This window comes from Oncorhynchus mykiss, chromosome 27 (assembly GCF_057628025.1).
Source record: "Oncorhynchus mykiss isolate SJ-2025 chromosome 27, ASM5762802v1, whole genome shotgun sequence".
Classification (NCBI taxonomy): Eukaryota; Metazoa; Chordata; class Actinopteri; order Salmoniformes; family Salmonidae; genus Oncorhynchus; species Oncorhynchus mykiss.
Genome location: NC_143048.1, coordinates 36,032,457 through 36,052,644, shown reverse-complemented (window position 1 = coordinate 36,052,644; position 20,188 = coordinate 36,032,457). Strand labels below are relative to the sequence as shown.

At 49.2% G+C, this 20,188-nt stretch overlaps 1 protein-coding gene across 3 annotated transcripts in view; it reads right to left on the bottom strand.

Annotated features, from left to right (window-relative positions):
- cwf19l2 (CWF19 like cell cycle control factor 2) overlaps nucleotides 1-20,188 on the bottom strand; it is a 38,860-nt gene that overhangs the window by 8,894 nt on the left and 9,778 nt on the right. For 2 of the 3 annotated variants that reach the window (XM_036965014.2, XM_090223924.1), the window contains exons 7-13: nucleotides 16,967-17,082; nucleotides 15,786-16,527; nucleotides 15,478-15,706; nucleotides 13,279-13,399; nucleotides 8,995-9,084; nucleotides 3,152-3,280; nucleotides 2,772-2,909 (exon numbers count right to left, since the gene is read on the bottom strand). In XM_036965014.2, coding sequence (XP_036820909.2) covers nucleotides 2,772-2,909; nucleotides 3,152-3,280; nucleotides 8,995-9,084; nucleotides 13,279-13,399; nucleotides 15,478-15,706; nucleotides 15,786-16,527; nucleotides 16,967-17,082 — 1,565 coding nt within the window. The remainder of the gene's footprint in view (nucleotides 1-2,771; nucleotides 2,910-3,151; nucleotides 3,281-8,994; nucleotides 9,085-13,278; nucleotides 13,400-15,477; nucleotides 15,707-15,785; nucleotides 16,528-16,966; nucleotides 17,083-20,188) is intronic. The other variant, XM_090223923.1, reaches the window with a different exon arrangement.

The following is a 20,188-nucleotide window of genomic DNA, read 5'->3' as shown; positions in this document are numbered from 1 at the left end:
GGACTCAGATCGATCGTACTACACCGGCTCCGATGCTCATCTGATGTGGCAAACTATTAGACCACGAAAGGGAAGCACAGCCGAGATTTGCCCAGTGACACGAGCCTACCAGATGAGCGAACTATACTCGCTCCGAAGAAAGTAACACCGAAACATGCATGAGAGCACCAGCTGTTCCAGGATGACTTTCTGATCACGCTCTCCGAAGCCGATGTGAGTAAGGCCTTGAAAACAGGTCAACATTCACAACGCCGCTGGGCCAGACGGATTACCAGGACATGTACTACGAGCATGCGCTGACCAACTGGCAAGTTTCTTCACTGACAGTTTCAACAGTTTCAACCTCTCCCTGTCCGAGTCTGTAATACCAACATGTTTCAAGCAGACAACCATAGTGCCTGTGCCCAAAAACACTAAGGTAGCATACCTAAATGACTACCGAGCAGTAGCACTTATGTCTCTGTAAGTGCTTTGAAAGGCTGGTCATGGCTCACATCAACACCATCATCCCAGAAACCATAGACCCACTCCAACTTGCATACCTCCTTAACAGATCCACAGATGATGCATTCACAATTGCACTCCACACGGCCGTTTCCCACCTGGACAAAAGGAACACCTATGTGAGACTGCTATTCATTGACAACAGCTCAGCGTTCAACACCATAGTGCCCTCAAAGCTCATCACTAAGTTAAGGTCCCTGGGACTAAACACCACCCTCTGCAACTGGATCCTGGACTTCCTGATGGGCCGCCCCCAGGTGGTGAGGGTAGGTAACAATACATCCGCCATGCTGATCCTTAACACGGGGGCCCCTCAGGGTTGCGTGCTCAGTCCTCTCCTGTAGTCCATATTCACTCAAGACTGCACGGCCAGGCACGACTCCAACACCATCATTTAGTTTGCCGATGACACAACAGTGGTAGGCCTGATCACCAACAATGACAAGACAGCCTATAGGGAGGTCAGAAACCTGTCAGTGTGGTGCCATGACAACAACCTCTCCCTCAACATGACCAAGGAGATGATTGTGGACTACAGGAAATGGAGGATCGAGCACGCCTCCATTGTCATCGCCGGGGCTGTAGTGGAGCAGGTTAATAGGGGCTTCAAGTGCCTCTGTGACCATATCTCCAACAAACTAACATGGTACAAGCACACCAAGACAGCTGTGAAGTGGGCACAACAAAACCTGTTCCCCCTCAGGAGACTGAAAAGATTTGTCATGGGTCCTCAGATCCTCAAAAGGTTCTACAGCTGCACCATCGAGAGCATTGTGACTGGTTGCATCACTGCCTGGTATGGCAACTGCTCGGCCTCTGACCGCAAGGCACTACAGAGGGTAGTGTGTACAGCCCAGTACATCACTGAGGCCAAGCTTCCTGCAATCCAAGACCTCTATACCAGGCGGTGTCAGAGGAAGGCCCCAAAAAAATTGTCAAAGACTCCAGCCACCCTAGTCTGACTGTTTTCTCTGATAACGCACGGCAAGTGGTACCGGAGTGCCATGTCTAAGTCCAAGAGGCTTCTGAACAGCTTCTACCCCCAAGCCATAAGACTACTGAATATCTAATCAAATGGCTACCCAGACTACCCTGCCCCCACCCCCTATTTTTTACACTGCTGCTACTCTTATTATATATGCATAAGTCACTTTAATAACTCCACCCACATGTATATATTACCTCAATTACCTCGAGTAACCGGTGCCCCTGCACATTGACTTACTGTGAGACTTACTGTACAGAAACACAGGGAGGACATATTGAGGAGTTATAGTGATGCTGGCGGTCTCTCAGTGGGGGGGGCTCCCAGGCAGTCCCTTTAACCTGTGAGGATCTCCTGAGACCACTGAAGCTGCGCAACCTCAATGAGTATCTGGGGAAGTGGGTGTCTATTGCTGACAGTTCAAATCGTTCTACGTGGGTAGTCAGGAGGCCAACAACACAGTGCCTGAATCACAGGAGGCTGCTGACTGGAGGAAGGCTCATAATAATGCCGGAATGGAGCTAATGGAATTAAACACCTGGAAACCATGCGTTTGATGTATTTGATACCATTGCACTTTTTCAGCTCTAGCCATTACAACGAATACATCCTCCCCAATTAAGCTGTCACCAACATCCTGTGGCCTGGATAGAGGTCTCGGTGCTGGTCAGTACTCAGAAGACTTGATGTCATCCAGTTCTATCACATAGGAGGACACTGCTTGAGGACGACGTTTAACTTGACAACAGCTGGACCTCAGTGATCCCTGCACCCAGTCCTGACATCCTCCTGACAACGTTTCCTCACCCTGCAGATGGACACTGAGGCTGCCCTACAACGTAGGAGAAGGGAGCTCACTGCTGCCTAACTGGAATTCTACATCTTATTGTTTAAATTCCAGAGAGAGGGGGAAGGTTTAAAAACAATATATACAAGAAATGTATAAAACTGTGTAATTCTTTTACAGATGCGAGGATAACGAGTAGTTCCCTCCTCGTCCCACCTACTATGGTGTTCTGCTGTAACCGATGATTACTTAATCCAGAAAACCTGGAAATGGTCACTGACAAAGCAATGCCAGTCTTGATAGGGAAACAAACTCTACCCTGCTAGTGGTTCTGCAGTATGGACTCTAAATGACCTCAAATAAACCGCAGATTAAGACCAAAAAAATTAAGTGGTCCAAAACTCTATGGTGTTCTAGGTTGCCATATTGGTGTATTGGATGAGCACATTTACATTTTACAGACAGGACAGGTTGTTTGTAGCGAATGCAGCGTACCTTGCCAGCCATGCGTGCGTAGAGGGAGTTCTGGTCCTCTGCAGAGCTCATCTTCTCCCTGCGGACCATCTCATGAAGACCCACACTGTCATCATCCTGGAAGTATCTCATACGCTCCCCATCCCTGTGGGTCTCAATCTGACCAGGGGAGAGAGACACCATTAGAACACTGAAAATATCACTCTTTCCCCATCCACCTTGTGTAACCAATAGAGAATATACTTCAGAACTGTTTACATAAGCACAGTTCATCTGAGAAGGAGACTGTGTTTGCATTGTTGATGTGTATCCCAAATTGATTTTGCCCCCTCTTTACTCCTAGGCAAGTCTAGACACCGTAACCTCATCTCTCACAACCTATCATAACACACACTGCTCACCGCCTTCTTTTTCCTACGTCTTCCTCTGGGCTCCTGGGGTTCCGAAGAGGCATTAACCGGCCAGGCACGACCCGATTGGTCTGTTCTGAAGAGAAGTACTTCCTGGTCCTCCTCTGTTTGACCTGGAGCCTGAACAAATAGAGGGAGAGGGTTATGGAGACGAACATAGAACAGAAAAACATATGCAAACACGATTCATCACATAGCAGACATTATAGAAGCAGTGCATTCATATTCTACAGTAAAATAAAGAATCCAGTATTATTTGTAAGGGGAACACGACAGAGGACAAGGCAGTTATTTCATAGCTGGGTAGGCCTAGAGGAACACTGACCTTACACACAGAATAACGGCACACTGATAATACCCTAACTTACACAAACAAGAAAACAATATACATGTTGTCCCCCACGAATGACGCAGCCCACCCGGGCCAATTATTGACAACAATTCGAGCTCAAACAGGACAGGGATATGCTTGTTCAAAGTTGGGAATTTCAGTTGAATACTACAGTGCCCCCTAGGGCCTAGCAGTGTCATTTTGTAAATGCCAGATCTATACGGCAAGATGCATCATTCACCCAAGTTTCGTCAAAATCAGGCCAGTAGTGTGAGATATTGAATGTGACTAACGTACTAAAAGATGGCGACAGATGCATAGTTCCCCCTCCGATTTCATCGTGGGGAACAATAATGTTGTTTAAGCCCTCCATGGTGAAAGTATAAATAAGCAGAAGAAAAAGGACAGAGCCCTCCACACGACCTCTCCAATCAGTCTTGAAAGAGAGAGAGCGCGGTAAGTAAATTGTCTCGTATGACTGCTGGGTGTATCACTAACCATGATCACAAAAAAAGTCAACAGTAAACATGCAGTCCCCCATGAATGATGCTGTGCCCCCCTTGGGATAATCAGTGACATTTTGTAAATATCCTATCTCTATGGCAAGACGCATGTGCCAAATTTCAGCACTGAGTCAAACAGATCAAGAGATAAACATGTGCCTGTTTATATACCACCGCGTGGTATATGAATGTTCTTTCATATTTTGCGTCTTGGCAGTGTTTGCAACATGTGTACCAAATTGTGTTCCAATACGAAAATCCTTGACTAATGTATATGCATTTGTGCCAGACCACGCCCACGTGAATGTTTATTGGTCAATAGTGGCCATGTTTTTTTAGGTACTAGTCTGAAAATATTGCATTGAGAGACCTTTGTCCATCGATGCCACATTTCAAATTTTGTGCAGATCGGTCATTAGGTGCCAGAAGGTGAACTTTTTGGGGAAATCCGTCATGTCAGACTATGGGTCTCCTGAGGCATGTGTGAGGAGATGGACTTATGTACTGAATTTCATGACTTTAGGTCAAACGGGGTGAGGGGAATAAGTATATAAGGGAAGTGTATAAGTATATAAGGGAATAAGCTATATGACATTGAAATTGCAAAGGGTGAAAGGTTACGCACCTTTCAAAGTCTGCATTTTAGCGCCACCATCTAGCCAATCGGTGTCATTTTGTAAATGTCAGATCTCTATGGCAAGATGCATCATTCACCCAAGTTGTGTCAAAATCAGGCCAGTGCGTGTGACTAACGTACAGATGGTGACCGATCCACATTCCCCTCCCTGATTTCATCGTGGGAGACAATGAAGAGTGTGGAAAAAACACCAACAGCACCGCTCTCACTGAGGAGTCTTAAGAGATTATAGCAGATCTCACCAAGAGAGGAACAGTAATACATTAGCCTACTTATCCATATACGTATTCCTCACTTGCGAAAATAGAAGCAACACAGAAAAACCTAAACTGAGGGGAGGTGGAGGGGAGGGTTCAAAATCAGACAGCTCACTAGAGTAGGGTTCCCAGCGGGCCCAGCTGAATCCAGTTTGTGATCCCTGCACTAAAGGGTTTCATTCAAAGCTGATATGACAGAAAGGGGAGCGAGGAAAGAGAGAGGGGGGAATAGGAGAGGACATTCAAGGCGAGCGAGAGAAGCTAAAGAGAGATCGACAGCTTTGATTGACACCGCTAACAACAGACATGGGCCATGACCTTTCCAAAAAAAACACATAGGCAAGTCAAGCGTTTCACTGAAGGTCTGATCATTGAAAACCACCCATAACCCCTCTGTCATTACAAACTAAAAACAACTCCTACAATAAATTCACAGAGTTGTAAACAAACCACAAATTAGGTGTGTAATACTTCACCCAGCAGCTGAATAAACATGTGGTTGTGTTTATAAGTGGTTGTGGGACATTATGACCATGTAGTGAGCACTAGCCTGCCAAGACGGCGTGTGCAGTGCAGCGTTAGGCTGCCAAGACGGCGTGTGCAGTTCAGCGTTAGGCTGCCAAGAGGGCGTGTGCAGTGCAGCGTTAGGCTGCCAAGACGGCGTGTGCAGTGCAGCGTTAGGCTGCCAAGACGGCGTGTGCAGTGCAGCGTTAGGCTGCCAAGACGGCGTGTGCAGTGCAGCGTTAGGCTGCCAAGACGGCGTGTGCAGTTCAGCGTTAGGCTGCCAAGACGGCGTGTGCAGTGCAGCGTTAGGCTGCCAAGACGGCGTGTGCAGTGCAGCGTTAGGCTGCCAAGACGGCGTGTGCAGTGCAGCGTTAGGCTGCCAAGACAACGTGTGCAGTGCAGCGTTAGGCTGCAAAGACGGCGTGTGCAGTGCAGCGTTAGGCTGCCAAGATGGTTGTTTTGAAGGTTCCTCAGCTTTGAGTGTGTAAGATTCCTCACACCTGGTGGAAGATGGATGATGCAATAACAGTGGTAAATTTTAGCCACTGTATTATTAGTGGAGATATGAGCTCTCTGTTAGGATAAACCCATACCTGGGCAGAAGAGACCACTAGAGTATATACATCTGATGGGGGTAGATGTGTTAGAAGTGGAGATACTCCAGAATACTAATCCACAAATACCAATCCACAAATTTCTACCCAAAACTATAGTTTGTTAACAGGTCGGATAGGACATCTACTTTATGCATGACACGAGTCATTTTCCCACCAATTGTTTACATACAGTGAATTATAAGTGAAATAATCTGTATCACAATTCCAGTGGGTCAGAAGTTGACTGTGCCTTTAAACAGCTTGGAAAAATCCAGAAAATGTTATGGCTTTAGAAGCTTCTGATAGGTGTGTGCAGGCTAATTGATATCATTTGAGTCAATTGGAGGTGTACCTGTGGATATATTTGAAGGCCTACCTCAAACTCAGCGCCTCTTTGCTTGACATCATGGGAAAATCAAAAGAAATCAGTCGACCTCAGAAAAGAAATTGTAGACATCCACAAATCTGGTTCATCCTTGGGAGCAATTTCCAAACGCCTGAATGTACCACGTTCATCTGTGCAAACAATAGTACGCAGGTATAAACATCATGGGACCACGCAGCCGTCATACTGCTCAGGAAGGAGACGCGTTCTGTCTCCTAGAGATGCACGTACTTTGGTGCAAAAAGTGCAAATCAATCCCAGAACAACAGCAAAGGACCTTGTGAAGATGCTGGAGGAAACAGGTACAAAAGTATCTATATCCACAGTAAAACGAGTCCTATATCAACATAACCTGAAAGGCCGCTCAGCAAGGAAGAAGCCACTGCTCCAAAACCGCCATAAAAATGTCAGACTACGGTTTGCAACTGCACATGGGGACAAAGATCGTACTTTTTGGAGAAATGTCCTCTGGTCTGATGAAACAAAAATAGAACTGTTTGGCTGTAATGACCATCGTTATGTTTGGTGGAAAAGGGGGAGGCTTGCAAGCCGAAGAACACCATCCCAACCGTGAAGCAAGGGGGTGGCAGCATCATGTTGTGGGGGTGCTTTGCTGCAGGAGGGACTGGTGAACTTCACAAAATAGATGGCGTCATGAGGAAGGACAGTTATTTGGATATATTGAAGCAACATCTCAAGACATCAGTCAGGAAGTTAAAGCTTGGTCGCAAATGGGTCTTCCAAATGGACAATGACTCCAAGCATACTTCCAAAGTTGCGGCAAAATGACTTGTTGAGTGTAGGGGGCAGTATATTAGTTTTTGGCTAAAAAAAGTACCCATTTGAAACTGCCTATTTCTCATGCCCAGAAACTAGAATTTGCATATAATTGTCAGATTATGATAGATAACACTATAACGTTTCAAAACTGTCAAAATATTGTCTGTGAGTATAACAGAACTAATATTGCAGGCAAAAACCTGGAAGTGCTGTTTTTCCTGAAAGCTCTCTGTTCCATTGGATGCCTTGCCTCCATTTAAAGAGATATCAACCAGATTCCTATTCCTTTGGCTTCCTCAAGGTGTGAACAGTCTTTAGACATAGTTTCACACTTTTATTTAGAAAAATGAGCGAGAAAGAACCCATCGCGGCAGTGGATGGCTGGGTGCAGCAGAGTTTTTAAATGCGCAACAGCCATTTCCTCTCTCTCTCCTATGGAAGAAGCTACATTCCGGTTGACATATTATCGATTATATATTGTAAAAACAACCTGACGATTGATTAGAAAAAACGTTTGACATGTTTCTACGACTTTTACGGACACTATTTGGAATTTCCGTCTGCGATGTCCTGACCTGACCGAGCCTGTGGATTTCTGAATATAAACGCGCCAAACAAATGGAGGTATTTTGTATCTAAAAAAAATATCTTTATGGAACAAAAGGAACATTTATTGTGTAACTGGGAGTCTCGTGAGTGCAAACATCCGAAGATCAAAGCTAAGCAATTTAATTTATTGCTTTTCTGACTTTTGTGACCAATCTACTTGGCTGCTAGCTGTTTGTAATATTTTGTCTACTGAGAGAGATGTTCTTACATTAACGCTTGGTATGCTTTCGCCGAAAAGCTTTATTGAAATCTGACACGCCAGGTGGATTAACAACAAGCTAAGCTGTGTTTTGCTATATTGCACTTGTGATTTCATGAAAATTAAATATTTTTAGTAATTCAGTGGATGTTGATGACAATGATCCCGCTAACGGGATGGGTGCGTCAAGACATTTAAGGACAACAAAGTCATGGTACTGGAGTGGCCATCACAAAGCCCTGACCTCAATCCTATAGAAAATGTGTGGGCAGAACTGAAAAAGAGAGTGTGAGCAAGGAGGCCTACAAACCTGACTCAGTTACACCAGCTCTGTCAGGAGAAATGGGCCAAAATTCACCCAATTTATTGTGGAAAGCTTGTTGAAGGCTACCCAAAACATTTGACCCAAGTTAAACTATTTAAAAGGCAATGCTACCAAATACTAATTGAGTGTATGTAAACTTCTGACCCACTGGGAATGTGATGAAATAAAAGCTGACATAAATCATTCTCAACACCATTATTCTGACATTTTACATTCTTAAAATAAAGTGGTGATCCTAACTGACCAAAAACATTAGATTTTTACTCTGATTAAATGTCAGGAATTGTGAAAAACTGAGTTTAAATGTATTTGACTAAGGTGGATGTAATCTGATGGAGGTAGATGTGTTGGGAGTGGAGATACTCTAGAATACTAGAGTATATAAATCTGAAGGAGTGAGAAAATGGGTTATTGTCAAAGACAACTCTTACTGCACACCAGAGAGAATATAAACTTCTATACAGGCATTCAGACAGCAGGTATTCAGAGAGAAAGGCAGGCAGGCAAACAGGGCTAAAGCAGTCAATCAGCCTGCAGGCTTGTACCTACTGAGCACTCAGTCAGTCAGCTGACAGTGATTTAGTCTGTTCTAATGTGCTAGTGGTCATCTCCACAAGAGTAGCACATACATACAGTAGGCTACTACTACCTTATCCTCTTGGCTCCCTGACGGGTAATGCCTGTCCCTCCCTATACACCTCCACTCACCCTGTCCGATTTCCCAGGTTGCTGTGCGGCACGATTCTCCTTGGCATTACGGGCTGATTCCAGCTGGGTCTTCAGTTTCTCCATCAGAGCCTAAAGGTGACACACATTTAAAAACTTCACATGTTCCTTGACTGCACCCCACCCCACCCACACTAATGATGTCAGATGTTGCATGTGTGGATTTCTCGTACACAGAGTGCTGTTTCTCCATCTATGTCACACATAATAACATTTAACAACCTCTCCTGATTGTGTTCCACCATTACAAGAGGCTGATAGTAGAATCACTGATTGAACACAACATAGTAGTCTGGTGTCCTTCACCGCAGCTGCCCTTCCCATGAGTCTAAATATTACAGCCTACTGAATAACAGAGGTTCTCCCCACCTTCTAACCCGCTGTCTCATGACAGGGATGTGGACAATGTGGAAAAGTAGCAGAGGAAGCCAAAGAGTGTGTGTAGTAGTAGTAGTAGTATGTGCCTGGCCCATCTCTACCAGGCCCTTGTCAACTAACAGGAGCTGGCTGTGACTGGACACTGTCAGAGCAGACATTGTGATGGGGATCTAGATAAGTAGTGGCCACATCCACACTCAGTCCTCTGATGGGGATCTAGATAAGTAGTGGCCACATCCACACTCAGTCCTCTGATGGGGATCTAGATAAGTAGTGGACACATTCACACTCAGTCCTCTGATGGGGATACAGGTAAGTAGTGGTCACATCCACACTCAGTCCTCTGAAGCCTGTCTATAGTGACAGATGCCCATGCAAGCTGTAGTACTACAGTGCCTTGCGAAAGTATTCGGCCCCCTTGAACTTTGCGACCTTTTGCCACATTTCAGGCTTCAAACATAAAGATATAAAACTGTATTTTTTTCTGAAGAATCAACAACAATTGGGACACAATCATGAAGTGGAACGACATTTATTGGATATTTCAAACTTTTTTAACAAATCAAAAACTGAAAAATTGGTCGTGCAAAATTATTCAGCGCCCTTAAGTTAATATTTTGTAGCGCCACCTTTTGCTGCGATTACAGCTGTAAGTCGCTTGGGGTATGTCTCTTTCAGTTTTGCACATCGAGAGACTGACATTTTTTCCCATTCCTCCTTGCAAAACAGCTCGAGCTCAGTGAGGTTGGATGGAGAGCATTTGTGAACAGCAGTTTTCAGTTCTTTCCACAGATTCTCGATTGTATTCAGGTCTGGACTTTGACTTGGCCATTCTAACACCTGGATATGTTTATTTTTGAACCATTCCATTGTAGATTTTGATTTATGTTTTGGATCATTGTCTTGTTGGAAGACAAATCTCCGTCCCAGTCTCAGGTCTTTTGCAGACTCCATCAGGTTTTCTTCCAGAATGGTCCTGTATTTGGCTCCATCCATCTTCCCATCAATTTTAACCATCTTCCCTGTCCCTGCTGAAGAAAAGCAGGCCCAAACCATGATGCTGCCACCACCATGTTTGACAGTGGGGATGGTGTGTTCAGCTGTGTTGCTTTTACGCCAAACATAACGTTTTGCATTGTTGCCAAAAAGTTCCATTTTGGTTTCATCTGACCAGAGCACCTTCTTCCACATGTTTGGTGTGTCTCCCAGGTGGCTTGTGGCAAACTTTAAACAACACTTTTTATGGATATCTTTAAGAAATGGCTTTCTTCTTGCCACTCTTCCATAAAGGCCAGATTTGTGCAATATACGACTGATTGTTGTCCTATGGACAGAGTTTCCCACCTCAGCTGTAGATCTCTGCAGTTCATCCAGAGTGATCATGGGCCTCTTGGCTGCATCTCTGATCAGTCTTCTCCTTGTATGAGCTGAAAGTTTAGAGGGACGGCCAGGTCTTGGTAGATTTGCAGTGGTCTGATACTCCTTCCATTTCAATATTATCGCTTGCACAGTGCTCCTTGGGATGTTTAAAGCTTGGGAAATCTTTTTGTATCCAAATCCGGCTTTAAACTTCTTCACAACAGTATCTCGGACCTGCCTGGTGTGTTCCTTGTTCTTCATGATGCTCTCTGCGCTTTTAACGGACCTCTGAGACTATCACAGTGCAGGTGCATTTATACGGAGACTTGATTACACACAGGTGGATTGTATTTATCATCATTAGTCATTTAGGTCAACATTGGATCATTCAGAGATCCTCACTGAACTTCTGGAGAGAGTTTGCTGCACTGAAAGTAAAGGGGCTGAATAATTTTGCACGCCCAATTTCTCAGTTTTTGATTTGTTAAAAAAGTTTGAAATATCCAATAAATGTCGTTCCACTTCATGATCGTGTCCCACTTGTTGTTGATTCTTCACAAAAAAATACAGTTTTATATCTTTATGTTTGAAGCCTGAAATGTGGCAAAAGGTCGCAAAGTTCAAGGGGGCCGAATACTTTCGCAAGGCACTGTATATACTACAGATTGGCTGGCCTCAGTACGCCAAACTGTCGTACAGAGTACCGAGGCCAGCCAAACTGTCGTACAGAGTACCGAGGCCAGCCAAGCTGTCGTACAGAGTACCGAGGCCAGCCAAACTGTCGTACAGAGTACCGAGGCCAGCCAAACTGTCGTACAGAGTACCGAGGCCAGCCAAACTGTCGTACAGAGTACCGAGGCCAGCCAAACTGTCGTACAGAGTACCGAGGCCAGCCAAACTGTCGTACAGAGTACCGAGGCCAGCCAAACTGTCGTACAGAGTACCGAGGCCAGCCAAACTGTCGTATATACGGTAGTAATGAGGCCAGCCAAACTGTCATACAGGGTACTGAGGCCAGCCAAACTGTCGTACAGATTACCGAGGCCAGCCAAACTGTCGTACAGAGTACTGAAGCCAGCCAAACTGTCGTACAGAGTACTGAGGCCAGCCAAACTGTCGTATATACGGTAGTAATGAGGCCAGCTAAACTGTAGTATATAGTACTGAGGCCAGTAAAACCTTATCGATTGACAGAGATGGATGGGGGTTGAGTGGACAGAGTGACTTCTACACTGCTCAAAAGTATAAAGGGAACACTTAAACAGACAATGTAACTACAAGTCAATCACACTTCTGTGAAATCAAACTGTCCACTTAGGAAGCAACACTGATTGACAATAAATTTCACATGCTGTTGTGCAAATGGAATGGACAACAGGTGGAAATTAGGCAATTAGCAAGACACCCCCAATAAAGGAGTGGTTCTGCTGGTGATAACCACAGACCACTTCTCAGTTCCTATATTTCCTGGCTGATGTTTTGGTCACTTTTGAATGCTGGCGGTGCTTTCACTCTAGTGGTAGCATGAGACGGAGTCTACTTCATCCAGGATGGCACATCAATGCGAGCTGTGGCAAGAAGGTTTGCTGTGTCTGTCAGCGTAGTGTCCAGAGCATGGAGGCACTACCAGGAGACAGGCCAGTACATCGGGAGACGTGGAGGAGGCCGTAGGAGGGCAACAACCCAGCAGCAGGACCGCTACCTCCGCCTTTGTGCAAGGAGGAGCATGAGGAGCACTGCCAGAGCCCTGCAAAATGACCTCCAGCAGGCCACAAATGGGCATGTGTCTGCTCAAACGGTCAGAAACAGACTCCATGAGGGTGGTATGAGGGCCCGACGTCCACAGATGGGGGTTGTGCTTACAGCCCAACATTTGGCATTTGCCAGAGAACACCAAGATTGGCAAATTCGCCACTGGAGCCCTGTGCTCTTCACAGATGAATGCAGGTTCACACTGAGCATGTGACAGATGTGACAGAGTCTGGAGACGCCGTGGAGAACGTTCTGCTGCCTGCAACATCCTCCAGCATGACCGGTTTGGCGGTGGGTCAGTCATGGTGTGGGGTGGCATTTCTTTGGGGGGGGCCGCACAGCCCTCCATGTGCTCGCCAGAGGTAGCCTGACTGCCATTAGGTACCGAGATGAGATCCTCAGACCCCTTGTGAGACCATATGCTGATGTGGTTGGTTGGGTTGATAAATTTGATTTCCATTGATAATGTTTGTGTGATTTTGTTGTCAGCACATTCAACTATGTAAAGAAAAAAATATTTAATAAGAATATTTCATTAATTCAGATCCAGGATGTGTTATTTTAGTGTTCCCTTTATTTTGTTGAGCAGTGTATAAAATGAATTGTTTGCTTTTATCAAGGAGAGAGAGAGAGCCGAGGGACCTGATATGCTAGGGGAATGGCCTATGGGCAGGGGTGTATGGAACGCGTTTAGAATGGGTAATTATCGGTGTATTTTTTGTGTGTGACTAGGTAGGATGAGGAGATGCAACACAGTGATCATGTGGATGACCTCACCGTGTTACCCATAATCTCTGCCTTAACCAGTCTGGCCCCCAATTTGTTCATCTCTTCATCTGTGAGGATCGGTACCTCTTCTTCCTCCTCCTCACTCAAACTGTCACTACTGCTGTCAGATCTGAAGACACAGGGAAGAAGTTAAATGAAGCAAAGACAACAAGGACAAACACATTGTAAACATCAGAGACCTGCGTGTGTTAGAGGGATGTCCAAGAGGTTCTACTAAATGTAGTCTTGGCAGCATGGGAATAGACACACCGATCCATCAGGACATTATAGCTGTCCCAGCACTCAACTGCGTACAAATAAACAGCTTGTTCTGCTCTCTTCTCCACCGATGGCTCGCTCTCTCCCTCCCTCCATCTCCACCCGTCGCTCTTTCCGGTCCATTTCCCTGCTCTCTTTCACCCTCCATCCATCTCTAACCACCTCTCTCTCCCTCCCTCCATCTCTAACCACCTCTCTCCCTCCCTCCCTCCATCTCTAACCACCTCTCTCTCCCTCCATCCATCTCTAACCACCTCTCTCTCCCTCCATCCATCCATCTCTAACCACCTCTCTCACCCTCCATCCATCTCTAACCACCTCTCTCACCCTCCATCCATCTCTAACCACCTCTCCCTCCATCCCTCCCTCCCTCCCTCCATCCATCCATCTCTAACCACCTTTCCCTCCCTCTATCCATCTCTAACCACCTCTCCCTCCATCTCTAACCACCTCTCCCTCCCTCCCTCCATCTCTAACCACCTCTCTCTCTCTCCCTCCATCCATCTCTAACCACCTCTCTCTCCCTCCCTCCATCTCCACCCGTCGCTCTTTCCGGTCCATTTCCCTGCTCTCTTTCACCCTCCATCCATCTCTAACCACCTCTCCCTCCCTCCCTCCCTCCATCTCTAACCACCTCTCTCTCCCTCCAGCCATCTCTAACCACCTCTCTCTCCCTCCCTCCATCTCCACCCGTCGCTCTTTCCGGTCCATTTCCCTGCTCTCTTTCACCCTCCATCCATCTCTAACCACCTCTCCCTCCCTCCCTCCATCTCTAACCACCTCTCCCTCCCTCCCTCCATCTCTAACCACCTCTCCCTCCATCTCTAACCAACTCTCTCTCCCTCCATCCATCTCTAACCACCTCTCTCTCCCTCCATCCATCTCTAACCACCTCTCTCTCCCTCCATCCATCTCTAACCACCTCACCCTCCATCCATCTCTAACCACCTCTCCCTCACTCCCTCCCTCCATCCATCTCTAACCACCTCTCTCTCCCGCCATCCATCTCTAACCACCTCTCTCTCCCGCCATCCATCTCTAACCACCTCTCTCTCCCGCCATCCATCTCTAACCACCTCTCTCCTTCCATCCATCTCTAACCACCTCTCCCTCCATCCATCTCTAACGACCTCACCCTCCATCCATCTCTAACCACCTCTCCCTCCCTCCATCCCTCCATCCATCTCTAACCACCTCTCCCTCCCTCCATCCCTCCCTCCCTCCATCCATCTCTAACCACCTCTCTCTCCCTCCATCTCTAACCACCTCTCTCTCCCTCCATCCATCTCTAACCACCTCTCCCTCCCTCCCTCCATCCATCTCTAACCACCTCTCCCTCCCTCCCTCCCTCCATCCATCTCTAACCACCTCTCCCTCCCCCCTCTCTTTCTACCACGTTCTTTCTGATGGCCGTCTTGTCTCAGAAACAGTCTTCTTCTGTCTCGTTCCCTCCAGACTGTTTCTCTCTCACAGATTACCTACCCTTCTAAAACGGCACCTTCATTTCACGCTGCAGAGGTTTAAAGGGCTTCTGGGTGCTGGTTTAACTTAATGACTTAGCTAATGATAGAGAGAGAAGGGGGAGCATTAGAGCAAAAAGGACAGAGAGAAAGAGAAAGGAAAGAAAGAGTAAGAGGAATGGGGAGAGATGGGAGTTGAGGTGGGAATAGAGGGAGCGAGGGCGAGAAAAAGAGCGAGAGTAAATATGAAGGAGAGAAGGTCTGGTTAATTCAGTGAGTTCTATGGTGAGTGACGTGATAACTGCTGAATGGAGTGCAGACAGTGCAGACTGTCTGATGAATGGGGGGAACGCTTGCTTAAATATCCAAGCATGTTAGATGAGTGATTGGTATAGGGGAGAGAGGAAGACAACATTAATTGCTAAACAGTTGGAACAGTGCTGTGGCGACTGTGTATTTGACCTCTGACCTGGATGATGTCACTGCAAGCCTGTTGCTGCTATGACCCTGGTCAGGAGTAGACATGGTTTTCCCAGACTCCCTCTCTTTATCCTGCGCCAAATTTCCTGAAGCAGATCTCTGTCCGGAGCTGCTCTTGCTCCAGGCCGGACCGCTGCTCTTCCGATCCAACTCCTCAATGTCAGACCCAGGTTTCAGGAAACCCATGGAAGCTCGGGCCGGAGCAGAGGCTGACACTCCTAGAAAAGAAACTCATCAGTAGAGTGAGTGTGTGCGCGCGGAATGTGTGTGTGGAACGAGGTACTACACTCAACTCACCATCATCATCATCATCGTCAGCAGGCTTGAGGAAGCGACTTTTCAGAGCTCCGAGGGACAGGGGAGGCTGAATCTGGCCAAGGCTCTCATCCCCACCTCTCTCTCTGGGTCTGTCCCTCTCTCTGCCTCCAGCCCTCTCTCTATCCCGGTCACTAGGTCTACCTCCATCCCTCTCTCTGCCTCCAGCCCTCTCTCTTTCCTGGTCACTAGGTCTACCTCCAGCTCTCTCTCTGCCTCCAGCTCTCTCTCTTTCCTGGTCACTAGGTCTACCTCCATCCCTCTCTCTGCCTCCAGCCCTCTCTCTTTCCTGGTCACTAGGTCTACCTCCATCCCTCTCTCTGCCTCCAGCTCTCTCTCTTTCCTTGTCACTAGGTCTACCTCCATCCCTCTCTCTATCCCTGTCACTAGGTCTACCGCCATCCCGTTCGCTGTCTCCATCTCTAGCTCTGTTCCTATCCCGATCTCTGTCTCGGTGACGATCTCTTTCCCTCTCTCCATCTCTTTCACTACCTCTTTCTCCATCCCTCTCTTTCTCTCCAGGTAAATCCCTACCCTTGTCTGGTCTCCACCTCTCTCTATCCATCCCCACTTCTCCTTTCCTCCACATTCCATCTTCCTGTCCTCTCCTCCATCTTTGTCGGTCTCTCCCCTCTTCCTCTCCTCTCCCTTCCCCCTCTCCTCTCTTGTAGCCATACACAGCAATCTCAGCCTCATACATCCTCTTCTGAAACTTCTCCATGGACTGCATGTGAAACAAACACAAATAATAAACATACACACAGGTGAGCGGTGTGATATGATGTTCCCATGGTGCATTTCAATGTACCCAAGGTGCAGTTCATGAGTTTTCTAACTTTTGACAGACGGAGCGCCGACACTGCATAGAAGGAATTAACCAGGGAGATAGGGAAAGAGTCTGACAGTAGGAACGATTCAGCAGCAGGAACGCGTCAGCAGCAGGAGCACGGCAGCAGCAGGAGCGCGGCAGCAGCAGGAGCGCGGCAGCAGCAGGAACGCGGCAGCAGCAGGAACGCGGCAGCATTAGGAACGCGTATGGAAGGATGCACGTTGGAGAATTTGTGTACATGTGAGAATGTTTACATAGTGATCTGTTAATACTGTTTATACAGGTGTTTTTGTGTGGATTATGTCTGCCGGCCTGTGTGTGCATGTACTCTCACCCCATATCGCTCTGCCACTATGACCTCCAGACTGCGTTGCTCTCGCTCCGCCTGCTCTCTCATCCTCTGGTAAGACTTCCTGAGCCAACCTAGTCCTCCATCATCTACAGTTGCAGCTACAGACAGACAGGGAGAGATGGTGAGGAGAGACAGTGTAAGGCAGTAAGAAGGGAGGAAAGGAGGAGATGGCAAAGGAGAGAGAGAGAGAGTGAGCAAGAGGTGGACAAAGACCAGAGGTAGGAGGGGAATAACTAGAGTTAACTTTTTACCTGTGGGAAATCAGAACATCATATTCAACTTCCCAAGAGAACAGCTAGGCCTCACCCTCTTCTCCGGAACACAGCACAGAGAATGGGAACATTTCACATCTGCCTTCCCCAGAGAAGTCACCCCCTTCTCTCCCTCAATCTCTTTCCTCTCACACCATGTGCGCGCACATGTGTCAAAAGCCCAAGTTAAGTGAGGTTTAACAGCCTCCCCCCATTCCCTCTCACACACACACCTCTTCATTACCCTCTTAGTCAAACCAAGGATGAGGAAAACAACATTCCCTTCTGACACACACAGCTCAGAGAGAGAAAAGAGTGTGTGTGTGTGTACTGTCAATGTCTGTATATAGGAGTTTGGTATGCATACATAAGTGACAGTGTGCGTCACTGTCTGTACGAGTGTTTTAAATCTGCTTATTCTGCCACTCTGTTAAAGTGAAGCTTAGGAGATGGCAGAGTGCACCCTTCTGAGCGGAGATGACACAGTCAGCTTAACAGAACCAAGCGCCTCTCTCTGTACCTCTTCCTTTTAAAAAATGTTCTTCTCTCATCTCTCTCTATACTCCCTGCCTCCAGCAAATCCTTTCTGCCTGCCTCCACCCTCTGCCTGCCTCCACCCTCTGCCTGCCTCCACCCTCTGCCTGCCTCCACCCTCTTGTCATTCTCATTCCATGTGCCAGAAATGCTTTACCTGATTTGCCATGACAGTGTCTCCTTCTCCCACATTCTGTCTGTCTGTCTGTGATTTAAGTGGTGTCTGGGCCCTCAGTGACTGTACATACAGTGAACTCAACTCATTCCTCTCCTCTCAGAGAAAGACAGGGCAGTGGTCCAGGCCAAGACAGAGAGGGAGGGGAAAGTCCTAGCCCAGAGAGGGAGGGGAGGGGAGAGTCCTAGCCCAGAGAGGGAGGGGAGGGGAGGGTCCTAGCCCAGAGAGGGAGGGGAGGGGAGGGTCCTAGCCCAGAGAGGGAGGGGAGGGGAGGGTCCTAGCCCAGAGAGGGAGGGGAGGGGAGAGTCCTAGCCCAGAGAGGGAGGGGAGGGGAGAGTCCTAGCCCAGAGAGGGAGGGGAGGGGAGAGTCCTAGCCCAGAGAGGGAGGGGAGGGGAGAGTCCTAGCCCAGAGAGGGAGGGGAGGGGAGGGTCCTAGCCCAGAGAGGGAGGGGAGAGTCCTAGCCCAGAGAGGGAGGGGAGGGTCCTAGCCCAGAGAGGGAGGGGAGAGTCCTAGCCCAGAGAGGGAGGGGAGGGTCCTAGCCCAGAGAGGGAGGGGAGGGTCCTAGCCCAGAGAGGGAGGGGAGGGGAGGGTCCTAGCCCAGAGAGGGAGGGGAGGGGAGGGTCCTAGCCCAGAGAGGGAGGGGAGGGGAGAGTCCTAGCCCAGAGAGGGAGGGGAGGGTCCTAGCCCGGAGAGGGAGGGGAGAGTCCTAGCCCAGAGAGGGAGGGGAGGGTCCTAGCCCAGAGAGGGAGGGGAGGGTCCTAGCCCAGAGAGGGAGGGGAGGGTCCTAGCCCAGAGAGGGAGGGGAGTGGAGGGTCCTAGCCCAGAGAGGGAGGGGAGGGGAGGGTCCTAGCCCAGAGAGGGAGAGGGAGGGGAGAGTCCTAGCCCAGAGAGGGAGGGGAGGGTCCTAGCCCAGAGAGGGAGGGGAGGGTCCTAGCCCAGAGAGGGAGGGGAGGGGAGGGTCCTAGCCCAGAGAGGGAGGGGAGGGGAGGGTCCTAGCCCAGAGAGGGAGGGGAGGGGAGGGTCCTAGCCCAGAGAGGGAGGGGAGGGGAGAGTCCTAGCCCAGAGAGGGAGGGGAGGGGAGGGTCCTAGCCCAGAGAGGGAGGGGAGGGGAGAGTCCTAGCCCAGAGAAGGAGGGGAGGGGAGAGTCCTAGCCCAGAGAGGGAGGGGAGGGGAGGGTCCTAGCCCAGAGAGGGAGGGGAGGGGAGGGTCCTAGCCCAGAGAAGGAGGGGAGGGGAGAGTCCTAGCCCAGAGAGGGAGGGGAGGGGAGGGTCCTAGCCCAGAGAGGGAGGGGAGGGGAGGGTCCTAGCCCAGAGAGGGAGGGGAGGGGAGAGTCCTAGCCCAGAGAGGGAGGGGAGGGGAGGGTCCTAGCCCAGAGAGGGAGAGGAGGGGAGTGTCCTAGCCCAGAGAAGGAGGGGAGGGGAGGGTCCTAGCCCAGAGAGGGAGGGGAGGGGAGGGTCCTAGCCCAGAGAGGGAGGGGAGAGTCCTAGCCCAGAGAGGGAGGGGAGAGTCCTAGCCCAGAGAGGGAGGGGAGAGTCCTAGCCCAGAGAGGGAGGGGAGAGTCCTAGCCCAGAGAGGGAGGGGAGGGTCCTAGCCCAGAGAGGGAGGGGAGGGTCCTAGCCCAGAGAGGGAGGGGAGGGTCCTAGCCCAGAGAGGGAGGGGAGGGTCCTAGCCCAGAGAGGGAGGGGAGGGTCCTAGCCCAGAGAGGGAGGGGAGGGTCCTAGCCCAGAGAGGGAGGGGAGGGTCCTAGCCCAGAGAGGGAGGGGAGGGTCCTAGCCCAGAGAGGGAGGGGAGGGTCCTAGCCCAGAGAGGGAGGGGATGGTCCTAGCCCAGAGAGGGAGGGGAGGGTCCTAGCCCAGAGAGGGAGGGGAGGGTCCTAGCCCAGAGAGGGAGGGGAGGGGAGAGTCCTAGCCCAGAGAGGGAGGGGAGGGGAGAGTCCTAGCCCAGAGAGGGAGGGGAGGGTCCTAGCCCAGAGAGGGAGAGGAGGGGAGAGTCCTAGCCCAGAGAAGGAGGGGAGGGGAGAGTCCTAGCCCAGAGAGGGAGGGGAGGGTCCTAGCCCAGAGAGGGAGGGGAGGGGAGGGTCCTAGCCCAGAGAGGGAGGGGAGAGTCCTAGCCCAGAGAGGGAGGGGAGAGTCCTAGCCCAGAGAGGGAGGGGAGAGTCCTAGCCCAGAGAGGGAGGGGAGGGTCCTAGCCCAGAGAGGGAGGGGAGGGTCCTAGCCCAGAGAGGGAGGGGAGGGTCCTAGCCC